Source organism: Anneissia japonica, unplaced genomic scaffold (genome assembly GCF_011630105.1).
Source record: "Anneissia japonica isolate Jap-2015-1 unplaced genomic scaffold, ASM1163010v1 scaffold288053_len460827_cov147, whole genome shotgun sequence".
NCBI lineage: Eukaryota > Metazoa > Echinodermata > Crinoidea > Comatulida > Comatulidae > Anneissia > Anneissia japonica.
In genome coordinates, this window is record NW_022725151.1 from 67,209 (window position 1) to 80,908 (window position 13,700).

The 13,700-nt window shown below is 32.9% G+C and overlaps 2 protein-coding genes across 3 annotated transcripts in view; both read left to right on the forward strand.

Moving 5' to 3' along the window:
• Window positions 1-827: 827 nt before the first annotated feature.
• On the forward strand, window positions 828-4,211 carry LOC117112676. 2 transcript variants are annotated; one of them, XM_033255805.1, is made up of 5 exons: window positions 828-1,459; window positions 1,810-1,851; window positions 2,135-2,176; window positions 2,545-2,643; window positions 3,183-4,211. In XM_033255805.1, the coding sequence occupies exons 1-5, from the start codon at window positions 940-942 to the stop codon at window positions 3,554-3,556; spliced, it is 1,077 nt and encodes a 358-aa protein (XP_033111696.1). In that variant the 5' UTR covers window positions 828-939; the 3' UTR covers window positions 3,557-4,211. The 2 variants fall into 2 exon arrangements, with proteins under 2 accessions (XP_033111696.1, XP_033111698.1); XM_033255807.1 differs by lacking the exon at window positions 2,135-2,176.
• Window positions 4,212-8,069: 3,858 nt separating this feature from the next.
• LOC117112678 overlaps window positions 8,070-13,700 on the forward strand; it is a 13,947-nt gene continuing 8,316 nt past the window's right edge. Inside the window, exon 1 of the mRNA XM_033255815.1 lies at window positions 8,070-8,094. The gene's annotated coding sequence lies outside the window, so the exon portion shown is untranslated. The remainder of the gene's footprint in view (window positions 8,095-13,700) is intronic.

Sequence of the window (13,700 nt, forward strand, 5' to 3'; positions counted from 1 at the left end):
ACCAGAAAAACCTTTTCTGACCTTTGACATGTTTCAAGGTCATAGTCACAGACTCCTCATATCTCCACAACCGCTGGTGGTAGAGAGTTTATTTTGGTACCTATTTATTCTGAACATTCGTGTTTCTATTTTGTGTATTTGCAAGGCAAATAGGAAAACCCATAAAACAGCAAACGGCCACAATTTACAAAACAATTTAAATTAAAACAGAACAGTAGATAAAATACGATCAGAATGACAAAATAAACTAAGCATCCACTGGAAGGAATGCCAATATCTGCAGACGGATCCGTCTGCAGATACACAACAAGTAACTCATTACTGTCAAAGGTTATAAACAGCATTTCCGGTCATTTTGTAGCAAAATGTTTCATTAGAGCAAATAGAAACATTAATATTTAAAATAGATAGAGTTGAAATTAACTCTCTACCACCAGTGGTTGCGGAGATATGACGACCCCATATCTATGACTTTGAACCTGACCTCTTGACCTTTCGCCACATTTTGAAAATGTGTTACTAAGCCAAAAATCATTATTAGACCACCCTAAACCAATTTTTGAAGTCAAATTCTCTGGACCTCAAAGTGCATATAAAACCTGGTCTGGCTACTAGGGTATTAGAGTATCCTATTCTTACCATATTATTAATTAAGACGATTGAAGCAACTCAAACGAAACGCCGAGACTTTTTCAACTACAACAGCTCTTTTTAGAACTACCGACGTGGTCTACCGCAAGCATCAGCATACATATCATTACTTCGCCATGCAAACCTTCAAACAATATTATTATTGCCATCAGTGCAACAAATGTAACTTCCAATGTAAATGAATGTGGTTCTGTAGTAGCCAGTTGTTAATGTGGTTGTGTAGTAGCCAGTTGTTGATGATATTATTCAATTTCATTTTTTTTTTTAGAAATATCGGAAAATGACTTTATGTTTTTAAAAACGGATGTCTCAAGTTGGTATGACAGCCACAACTCAAGTATTAGTATGTTCAAAGTGTTGTTTAGAAATAAGATAAACAATGATGAACTATCAGAAATTAAAGATACAATGGAGTTGTTGAATAAATTGGAGTGCTCTGATAATTTGAACACAGCAGATCTTACTCTTTTGTATAACACCATCAAGATAACACAACATTTTGGGTTAATACGACGGATCTCAAAACATATACCGGCAAACTCATTGCCGGATGTTAAGAAAATGCCAATTTCAGAATTCAGTGAGAAAAGGCAAAAACTAATGAAATTTGGGAATGTACTAACTAAAAAGGGTGTGAGGTTGATTAATGGATTGTATAATACTCCTCTCCAGAATTACGAAAACAGCTGGAGTATGATTATTGATCTAGAAGAAAGAGACATTATTAGTGAAGGCGAAACTATGAAGACATTTATTGAGAATTTGGAAAAGCTTGATCTTCCTCTGGCTGTGAAAGCATTAAATGAAGGTATTAACTGTTTTACATCGTTGCCATGTCTCCGCTTATTTCAGAAAAGCTATTTTTTGTGCAATTATTATATTCTCGGTATTTATGTTAAAAATTGAAAGAAAATTTAAATATGGTATTAGAAGAGTTGTTATATTGATACAGCTCATACTTCATCCTTGTTTACTGTGATAATTTTGTACTTTAGTATAAGCATTACTTGGTCACAGCAGCATAATTTAAAAAAATCAAATTATGCTGCTCCTTATAGTAATCCTGCATAAGTATGCTTATGATTGGTGCCTATTTTTATCTTGTTTTTTTTCAATATTTTAAAAGTTTAATATTGTATACGTTCTTTCTGTTTACAGAGGCTGTACATCACCCGAGACCAACTAAACCGAAGTATGAAGGTATACTCGACAAAAATTGAAAGAAAAGTTAAATGTTTTATTAGAAGTTTTGTTTATATTGACATGACTCATACTTCATCCTGGTTTACTGTGATAATTTTGTACTTTAGAGCATTATGTCAGTCAAAACATCATAATTAAAGGAAATCAAATTAAAATGCTGACTCTTAAAATAATCCTGCATAGGTGTGCTTATGATTGGTGTCTATTTATGTCTTGTTTTCAATATTTTAAATTGTTAATACTTTAAGTTGAATATTGTATTCGTTCGTTCTGTTTACAGAGGCTGTAAAGCACCCAAAACCAACTAAACCCAGGTCTCAAGGTATACTCGACAATACTAAAAGCAATACTATAATATAGGGTTAAATTGTAGGCCTATATAACTTTCGTTAATGCAGCCCCTTTAAAATAATATATGATGAACGGCTTATTTTATCTCTTCATTATTTAGGCGCATAGGCTACAGAAAATAGTCAAAATGATTGGGCGTAGAAATATTACATTTAAGATAAAATTATTATGTCATTATCGATAATGTATATTATTATCATTAGGCATAATATTATCAAAATTATTAGGAATTTAAAGAAAATAGAATATTTGAATAATTTTTTATTCTACTACATTTATTTTCTAATTATTACATGGTTTACAGTTTTTTTTTTGTTTATGATAAATGTTGTTTCACAGCTACAACTTCAAGGCCCAACAGCAAGCGACCAAACAAAACTGAGTCTCGAGACGAGCCTAAACCCAAAATTACACGTGTTCAATCCGAACCAAGTCCTGGTGAGATAATAGACAATTATATTTAACGCATTACGTTTTTAAAACGATTGCAAAATAAAATTAATTTAGAAAATTTTCATAATTTCGTTTACTGTCAGTTGAATTGTTGTGATCATAAATGCAACCTTCTATTGCCAGTCTTACTTGACCAGTGCCACTGTATTTGAAAGTACTTTATATTAATATTCAGTTTAAATTCGCACCGATAATGTTTACTAATATGCTTATAGCCGTTATATGCACCTCCAGAGAAATGTAGGTTATGTTGAAAAATATTTAATCCTTAAATCAAATGAGTAAACACGAATAATATATTCAAATTAGGTTTGCTACGTAGCATGTAATACTTTTTTAAGCGCTGCGCTGCTATTGTATATATATATATATATATATATATATATATATATATGTGTGTGTGTATATATATATATATGTATATATATGTATTGTATATATATGTATATATATAAATATATATATATATATATATATATGTGTACATATATAGGTCTATATATTGATTTTGTAATATCTTTCAGAAATCACTCATCAAGAGTATGTCCAACTAAAGTTTGTTGTGTCAAAGCACTGGAATTATGGAAGTATTAATATGCTGAAAGTTTTACTAAGACAGTTTGTGTCACAAGTAGGTCAGGCAGAGTTACAGAACGCCAGAGATGTAATGGGTTTACTTAGATTATTGGAGGGAGTAGGTGTGGTCAACCGTTCAAACCCTGCAATCATTTTTGAAGCTGTTAAAATTTGTCACCTTGAGGGGGTAGAATCAGAGATAAAAAAAAATCTGTCCTACATTCGAAAGTTTTACCCTAAAAAATGTGAAAATACGCATATTTTCCCGTTATCGTCAAAAACTTATCAAATTTGGCAAAATATTGAAAACGTCTCCTGTTAAGACGATTGGTGAAATGCACAAAATTGACGTGAGTGTACACAAATGGGATCCGTGGATTTTAATATGTGTACTGGAAGAAGAAAATGTAATCAAACATAATTCAGCGAAGGAATTTGTTGAATTATTAAGGAAGTACAATATGAATGATGAAGCGGATATATTAGGCAGTAAATTATAAGCTGATTGTCCATCACTAAAGTGATATACTTGTGGCGTACTATTTAAAATTTTGAAAACATTTTCTGAAATTAATCAGTTTTATAACAATTTTATGTTGAAACGCAAACAGAATGTAAATAATCATAGCACGTTTTTTTTTTTTAGCATTGTGCTATGTTTAATGTAGTGATACCTGTGTCAGTGATTTTTTGTAGGCCTATGTTGCATTACGTTTTGTAATAATTGTGTGAATATTTTCAATAAAAAACAATTGTTTTTAGTTGATTTGAAACAAGCTTAATAGATAGAGTTAAGAAGGTAAAAAACTAAGCTGTATACGATATCGAATATATGAAACGTGTAGGCTGCCGGCACCTAGCCTCTGACGATTAGTGCCAAAAATTTTTCACAAAAACGTGATGCAATAATGACAAAATTATTATTTTTTATTTTCGCTAAATATTTCATCCGCTCCAAATTGCTTTCCTATTCTTCTTTCTTTCTACGCATCTTCCATATTTTCGTTAAAGTATTTTTTTTAAATTTTCCTTAATAAATATTTAAGCATAATATTTATATAAATATACATTTATATGTATATCATAATTAAGACAGATTTTTTACACATACATTATTAATTATTTTTTGTAAATATAACTCTTAACATTTAAGGGCTAGTCTCTATATACTTGTAACTATAGTTAACATAATACAATCTTTGTTCAATTGAAAGTCGTAGATATGTCCTGCTCTCGACCATTCTAGAGTCACTCTTAGATAGGCTTATCTTCATATGTCTTCTATGAATGGATACTTGGTTCAAAGCAAGAAATCAAGTTGTCTTTACCCAGTACCGTTTGTGTTTTTATCGGCGGGAAATTTTATAACTATGTTAACTATATTTCTCAGTGTGTTAGTATTTTATTCATCAACTAAATATTACAGTATATTTTAGTGACTGTTTTTCAAATAACTATGTTCTCATTTAAGCTCCCTTGCTGTGATGTGAATAAATAAACCTGAATATATTGATTGATTGATCGACTGACTAACTTACTGTCTGTCTGACTGATCGATTGATTGATTTTCTTTAGTTTTTCTCTCTTAAAATTCTTATACAGTATTTGTAATGTTTTATTTATTGGACAGTAGTTTTGACTGAACTTTTTCATAATTGTTTTAGCTGATTTGAAATAGGCCTATAAGATTTGGAAGTTAAAAGTTTAAGCTGTAGCGAAATATATAATATTCGTAACAGTTTGATTTAAACAGAAATTGATTGATTGATTGATTGATTGTATTTTTTATTTTGCTTGATTATAATTTTTAGTAATGGAATTTAATTCTCAATGTGCTAATATTTCATTCATAAACTAAATTGTACAATATTTTAAAGTCAGTGTTTTTCTAATGAATTATCTCTCAATTCTTAGCTGCAAACGAGCAATTTTATGTACATATATTTTTTATGTAAATAAATAAGCCTGAATATATTCATTGATTGATTGATTGGTCAGTTGATTGATTGATTGATTGATTGGGTTATTGAATGATTGATTAATTGCTGACTGACTGACTGATTGTTTGATTAAAATTCTTATATTTTGTACCGTAATCGTTTATTTATTAGACAGTAGTTTAGATTAGACTTTCTTCGTTGCATGGTTGCTGTTTTCATACTGTATATGTATGAAGAATGAAAGAATGTAAATGTTTCTTTAAATCGAATTGACTTGAAATAGAAAAGAATATTATTGAGCCTAACATAGTTACCACAATAATAAAGTATTATTTCTATACCCCTCTGGTTGTACCACACTTTTTTTTGGCTTTAGTGCGTGCTGTGCCATAATATAAATTTTGCAATGTGTCAATTCACTGAAAATTGTTATTGTTATTCGAATATTTTTTTAATATTTCCAAAGGTATATTTTTTTTATTTTGTAGTATAATTTCTCTATGTAATATTTTTGTTTTGAAAGTAATTGTCACTTTGTAAGTATTTTAATTTTAGAGATGAATGTGCATAAATAAAACAAAATCAAAATATAAAAAAAATGAATAAATAAATATAATAGAAGTGTAAAAAAAAATCAAGCAAAACATTTCTATTAAATTAACCGTTTTTGAAAAATCTGGTTTAAACTGTTTGCCCTTAATCACTTTAATTGGTCCTCACATGTACACCCCACCATAGACTGACACCAAATATTAGGAGGCACGTTATGGTCTATGCTTCGGCAAAGCATGGAACAGTTTCAAGCATGGGAAGTGACCAAAGTGCCGACCAGAAAATCCCAGTGCAAAAGAAAAGGGAAAAATTAAGTATGCAAGAAAAAAGAAAACAGGAAAATCAACAAAAACAATGCTTTTTCCAGCTACTGCAGGGATAGGCCTTATGTGTGTATTCATACATAAACAAAGTGAGTAGTTGCATACCATTTTTCCATGAATCAATAAATTCCAAAAAAGAAAGGAGGGTCCGGGGGTTCTCCCCGAGAAAAGTTTGATTCTTAGAAGGCGGGAAATAAGCTTTCCCGACTTCCGAGGTGCCTCTTAATTACTTTTTATTTCTTCAAAATTCATAGTTTTTCCCCTCTTGAAAATGAATCAATGAATTCCAAAGAAAAAGTGGGTCCGGGTTACCTCGGAAAAATTTTCGATTTCTAGAATGCGGGAAATGAGCTTTCCTTACTTCTGAAATGTCTTTTAAATGACTTTTTAGGTTCTTCAAAATTCAAGCTTTTTCTTTAATACGGTCAGGTAAATTTTTTCTCCTGTCTTATTTTTATGTGTGTTTACATATATAAACAAATTAAGTAATTGCATACTATTTTTTCCATTAATCAATAAATCCAAAAAAAAGAAGGAGGGGGGTCCGGGGGTTCTTCCCCGAGAAAATTTTGATTCTTAGAAGACGGGAAATGGGCTTTCCCGACTTTTGAGGTGCCTTTTAATTACCTTTTATTTCTTCAAAATTCAATTTTTGCCGTCTTGAAAATGATTCAATGAATTCCAAAGAAAAAGGGGGTCCGAGTTACTCCGGAAATATTATTTCGATTTCTAAAAAGCGGGAGATGAACTTTCCTGACTTCTGAAATGTCTTTTAAATGACTTTTTAAATTCTTCAAAATTCAAGGTTTTTCCCTCTTGAAAACGGTCAGGTAAATTTTTCTCATGTCTTATTTTATGTGTGCTTACATACATAAATAAATGAGTAGTTGCACGCGTAATATTTTTTCCATAAATCGATAAATCCCCCCAAAAAAAGAGTGGTCCGGTGTTATCCCCCGGGAAAATTTTGATTCCTAGATGGCAGGAAATAAGCTTTCCCGACATTTGAAGTGGGTTTTAATGACTTTTACGTTATTCAGAATTCTAATTTTCTTTTTGTAAAAAAAAAAAAAATATAAAAGAAATCAGCTCACAGGTCCTGAAAAGTTAGGTCTAGAATTCTTGTTTTTTTTTGTTTTTTTTTCTATTTTTGTTGCCTAAGGGAGGGGTCAGGACCCATAACCCCCTCCCCAGATCCGCAAATGTGAATTGCGAGAAAATGTAACTCTGTCGGTGACTGGATAAACTTTCTCAATCCCATCCTTCTCCTCCTTCCCTCTTTCTTTTCTTGCATTTCTTTGCAACCATACAAAAATCTCCAGACTTTATATATTTTTGCTAAAAAGGTAGACCTTTCCACACACACATGAAATTCGATAAATGCATGGCTGGCTCTGTGGCTTTTTGCACAGACTTTGAATTTTGGCTTTTGTATTAGAGTTTTCACACGTTGTCTTAGCTATTGTTTAGTTTTTAACCAATCACGAGCAAGTCTTACCAACCAAAACATATAAGTCTTTCACAGTTTTGGGATTTCTGTAGATATTATTCTCCTGAAGACGATAGAAGCAACTCAATCGAAACGTCGAGATATTCGCAACCAACAAAAACAGTTTTTTTTCAGAACTATCTACGTGGTGTACCGCAAGCATTGATATATAACATTATCTATAAGACGTCATTTAGAAAAAATAATGACATGCTAATCATAACATCCACAACGATTGCCTCCTCCACTTTTCATAAAATTCAACAATATGCGTCGCCGGCCACCTTTCCCCACTAATCTAACATCGTGTGAAGCATGGGTATATGCTGGTTGTACTAAATTCTGGCTGACACAGTCTGTCTCGAAATTGGCCCACTATTGGTTTACACTGCATACTTTTTATGAATGCATTTTCCATGTATTGTCCGGAATATCCGTGCTTTGCCTTAAACAGCGCCACACAGCACCGTGTACATTTTCATAATAATTATAATTTTTTTCTCATAATGTTATCAAGCTACGGCGCGTCCATATTAACAAAGACTCCAAAGCTAAGGTAAGTTTAGGCCACCTACTACACCTAAATCTAATCAATATATATCAAAGATTTAGATTGTAATTAATTTGTACAGGTTTAGAAAAATACTTGTAAAAATATAATCATACTATATAGGCCTATATATAAAATCATGTTAAAGCAGTGTTAGTATCAGGCTTATGATGTAGCTTTGAAGTAAGCTTTACTGCAATGGGTGCGGCACAATAGTGCACAGCGCCTAATCTATATGCTATTCCTACTATTACCGTCACTATAATAAAACTACTAAGCTGCTGACGCTGCCACCACACAAACGCTTATACCGCCAGGGACCAAACCGATGTGGGACATCTACATCTTTTAAACAAATTGTGTATTTTTATTCATGTGGAATGGCCTTCAAAAGCATACAGATTCTGAAATCCAGTTTGCTTTCGAATTTTAGTTTCGTAGACAACTCAAAGTCAGTTAACAAATCTATTGCAATCACAATATCATTGAATCTGTTAACGCCTGGTCTAAGCCAGTTCCTATACATTAAAGAATATCCATTTTACTGAATCACTTTGTTACGCCTGCGAAAACAACCACTCACTGTAAATAGCTATGAACGGCAATACGATTGTTTAAAATAGTGTTTATTTACTTATCCTAGCGTTCTCCTTGCACTGTGAGCTTTGATCCTTCATAAACCTTAGCTGGCCCTAACATCGCGGCGTATTCACGGGTTGAAGACCATCATGCATACATAACCATGCCGTAGATGTGCAGAGGCCTTATACACATCTAGATGTGTATAAGAGACAGCATGGGAAGTGACCAAAGTGCCGACCAGAAAATCCCAGTGCAAAAGAAAAGGGGAAAATTAAGTATGCAAGAAAAAAGAAAACAGGAAAATCAACAAAAACAATGCTTTTTCCAGCTACTGCAGGGAAACGCCAATAATAATAATTTGCAACCTTAAAATTGATTTCATATTTTGCCAATTGAAGAATTATTACATTTAACTTTCACTATTTATTTGCTTATTGATGATCTTGTATTGCTTATTTGTGCAAAATTATCACAAAAGCAAAGTGACGCCAATATTTACCGACGGCAGGGAGGGATGAATTTCCATTGTCTTCAAAAAAAAAAAAAAAAAAAAAAAAAAATTAGTTTGTTAAGAGCTGGCGGTTAAGTAGCATGCATATTTGGAGAGGTCAAATATTAAGCAGGCTGTACAGACTTATATATAGATTAATATAAAAAGTAAAGAATACAATTATTTTATCTTCTACTATGCAGGCCAGTAGGCAGGATTTTCAATTCGGGTAGGAGCGGATGCACTTGCGATCGAGGCGAGGCTTACATTCAATTCACACGTAAATCAAAAATGTAACAAATTGTTACATGGATATCTTCCGAGATATTTCTACCAGGATTCACTGCATTCACACACATACTTCCTGTTAATGTAAATTTCATGTAAAAGTATCATTTAGAAATGTATGATTAACCAAGTAATAACCAACCATGGGATAGGCTTTGGGTCTATCCTTATGCCTAATGGTGTGAGTGCTAACAAATTTAGTCAAGAAAGCCATCGAGGGTTTACGATTGCTGTCTTATAAAATAATCACAAATATATGTCTGAGAGAGTTGGATTTTAAAACCTGTGGCCAACCTTATGATATCTTCACACGGGTACTGCATTTCTATTAAACATTTTCTTCTCATAATGTATACCGGTATGCTTTTAATGGGTCACCTGCTGACCAGCAATCGCTCCAAAATGATTTGAATATTATTCTCAATTGCAGCATAAATAAAAAGATGATCCTTAACTCATTAAAGTGCAAGTCGAAGGCTAGAAAATAATGCTCATGTATATAATATTGGCTTAAAAGCCCCTACTCAGGTTAGCTCTTATAAATACATAGGAATAACTTTTACCTCAAAATTGGACTGGGGTTGCATGTTTCGCAGACGAAATCGAAGGCTTCAAAATTGCTGGGGTTTATTAAACAAATCGTGCGCTGTAGAGACGAAGTTGTAATTCAGAAATTAGTTTCGTCCAATCTGTTGCCGCATTAGAATGTGCATATAAACTGTTTAGAGCAAGTCCAACGCAGGATGACTCGAGCCTGTGTTTCAAATCAAGGGAAGAAACTTACAAATGCAGAACGTATTGATATTATCAGTTTAATTTCAGTTGAAAAACGTTTTAAGCTCCCATTTCATTTATTGTGAAATGTCTTCAAGGCTTTTATAATTTTGATATCTTTAAATTACGAAACAATCAACTCTAGACACGGTGATCATCTTAAATGTGTACATCCATAAGCTCGAACAAATTCTCTGAAATACTCTGTGTTTCATTTGTTTCCAGGCGCTTGGGAGGAAATACCCGAAGAAACTACTGATTTATTTGTTTTGAATCTTAAATTATATTTCCAATAAGTTTTACAATTTCAGTATATACATATTTCTTGTTAAGGCAAACTTAACAAATTTTAAGTATTATTTCAATTATTCATTTTATTATTTATGTCAAATCGGAATAGTGCATTAGGCGACCTACATGATAGTGATTTGGTTCACTTTTAGGAATCCTGTCTCGGCCTGTTTCAGATTTTTTATACTTTTACTATGTTGTAATAGTAACTGGTTGTTTTTATGTATTTTACTGAGACGAAATAAATGAAATGAAACTTCGACTATAGCAATACGACTAAATCACGCGAACCTCGACTAAAATTATACCTCCTCAGGCCGATGTTTTATAATCAGCCTAGGGTAAGGCTAAATCGCCGACTTGAAATATTTATTCCACTGAAAACGTACATTTGCAATACGATAAAGTCAAATGAATAACAACGATTGTACAACTAGGTCTGATATATCTCCAGTGTGTTCAAGAAAAGGAAAATTAGGTTTAGCTTCCAAAAGGCGAAATTAACTTTTGTTTTTGCTAGCCACATGCAACATTTCCTGATTTGTTCGAAATCCCGTCGCGTCTTATCACCGTAACAGCAACAAAGATGGCGCCGCCCCAGCTCGACCTCAATTATAATAGTTCTCCAAAGAATGCATATTTTCAGTGACAAATTAAATTCTCTATCGTTAGTTATTATAGAATATTAGTTAGGTGAATAATGGTCTATTAAGAATAATGAGGAAATGTTTTTGAAAGACAGACGGCACTTTGATATTCATCCGCGTTACCAAATCTCTAAAATGTCGTCTGCTATTAAAATTAGCTCTTTTCGTTGGTTAGTTTGATAGTTCTTGCTTACCAGCCGTCTTCAGCTGAACTAAAACTAGGATTTTATATAGTCGTAGTTAGAACTTCGACTACGTTGATTGTGAATACAAACTGAAGTTGCAACTCAGTGGTGGATCTAGGATTTACCAATGGGGGTGGATATTTGTTTTGAATCTTAAATTATATTTCCAATAAGTTTTACAATTTCAGTATATACCGGTACATATTTATTGTTAAGGCAAATTTTAAAAATTTTAAGTATTATTTCAATAATTCATTTTATTATTTATGTTAAATCGGAATAGTGCATTAGGCGACCTAAATGATAGTGATTTGGTTCACTTTTAGGTATCCTGTCTCGGCCTGTTTCAGATATTTTATACTTTTACTATGTTGTATAGTAACTGGTTGTTTTTATGTATTTTACTGAGACGAAATAAATGAAATGAAATTAAATGAAACTTCGACTAGTATAAACCGCCTCAGCCCATAACTAACTCAGCCCTTGTCAATCTCGACCTATCACATCCTCTTCATTTATTGCAAATATATACAATTTCTTACCTTTTAACGAAAGACAAGCACTGTAGGCCTATAATAATTCTGAGCATGTGCTAAGAAATTTTTGAGATGTGTAGCATTCGGATGATGAGAATAGAGACAATGAACCATACACTCGATTAGGAAGCCATTACATATGTGTGTGTGTGCGTTTATTATGTCTGTCTAATGAAAAGCATCTTGAGAACACATTGACTAGATAGTACCATGATGTGACATCTGCCTTCTATAGTTATAATAATCAACTTTTATAACACTCTAAATCATACTAATACTAACATAAATTCAGTTATACACAATGGTTTGGATGGCGGTTTTAGAATTATTAAAATGTGGGTTATGGTTTAAACATTTGTTAAGAACTTTAGACAGATTTATAGAGACATTATTATCACATTACTCCCGCCCTACGACGTTAGGTGAGCAAGGGCGTCGATCCGTGGTTAAAAGTGGGGGGGTGGGGACAAAATGAAAAATATACCCTTGGGCCGTAGGTCCAAGCCTTGGTTTGGGACCAGGGGACAAAGCCACTGCCAGGATTTGCCCGACGAGGTGTCAGATTTCCCCCGACGAAAGCAAAGTGGGCGTGGTTGATCTTCCCGAAAATTTTCGAGTTTCAGAGGCTTATTTAATCGATTTTAGAGTCTATACTAATATGAGGCATGTTGTGGCAAAATGGCTAAGTTGTAGCAAAAATTGGAATTCAAGTTATTGGTATTTTCAAATACCTGAATATGTGATCTTTAAAATGAGGGGTCATTCGTTCAAATTGGACATTTCAAACCTAAGTTTTCGGAAAGTGAAAGTACAGTACTCTTAGAGTCAAGATAAACAGGATTTTGAGTAATTGCCTTTCAAAGTTATTTGTGCATATATTGTTTAATAGAATGAACTATGAAAAATAACGTTAAATAAACAATTTGTTAACCACTTCCAGAACTAATACTTTGAGACATGATTAATAAGACATTAAACTGTTGACCTATAGTGAAAAACAAATTTGGATTTCTTAGCAATTTTTTGAGCTCCCATATTTTATAGCTCATTTACTCAATACTGGACTGTGCGACAACTTTATCATTTCGCCACAACATGCCTCATATGTAAAAATACATATAAATTTTGCCCCCCAATGAATTATGCTTTTTCTCCCCGACGGGGGGGTGGGAGCTATCACCGACGGGGGCCCTTCTCCAGGGCCCCCGCTGACGCCACCCCTGGACTAAGCACCAGGAAGCTCTCGCGCCTATAGCCTTGATTTTAAGTAATGCAATTAAAATTTATTTCCATAAAAAAATTCAAAATATCCAGTGGCGAATCCAGTAATTTGAAACAGAGCTGAACCCAGAGAGCGAGTTTTACAGATGGAGAGTAGACCTCAGCTCCACCATGGTTTGGGCTGAGGTAAGAAAATTTATGATTATGACACCTCTTGGTCGGAAATGGCACTCTCAGACGTAATTTTAATATAATTTTACTTTTTCTCCACTTTTAAATTTCGAAAAAAGAATTAGGGATGGTGGGCTGGCGGGGCCCTTTGAATCTGCCACTGCAATACTCATCATAATTTTTTTAAATTATCTTTTTATTTATAATTATGCCCGCTTATATATTTCGTCAAAACATTCATAAAAATAATGATTTATTATATCTACTGATTAGCTTGTGACCTATTCAAACTTCGAACCATAAAAAACAAAAAACAAACTGAAAACAGTCGTAAATTTAGTATTTTTGCATGTACAGTACCTGTCTCTTATACACATCTAGATGTGTATAAGAGACAGAAATCATACTAATAATAACATAAATCCAC

What these genes read in the sequence shown, in the direction of transcription:
- LOC117112676 (XM_033255805.1), top strand. Translation starts at nt 940, where the DNA reads ATGTTTTTAAAAACGGATGTCTCAAGTTGGTATGACAGCCACAACTCA. An exon ending in AACTAAACCCAGGTCTCAAG is followed by an intron (nt 2,177 to 2,544) that starts GTATACTCGACA and finishes GTTGTTTCACAG; the next exon opens with CTACAACTTCAAGGCCCAAC. An exon ending in TCAATCCGAACCAAGTCCTG is followed by an intron (nt 2,644 to 3,182) that starts GTGAGATAATAG and finishes AATATCTTTCAG; the next exon opens with AAATCACTCATCAAGAGTAT.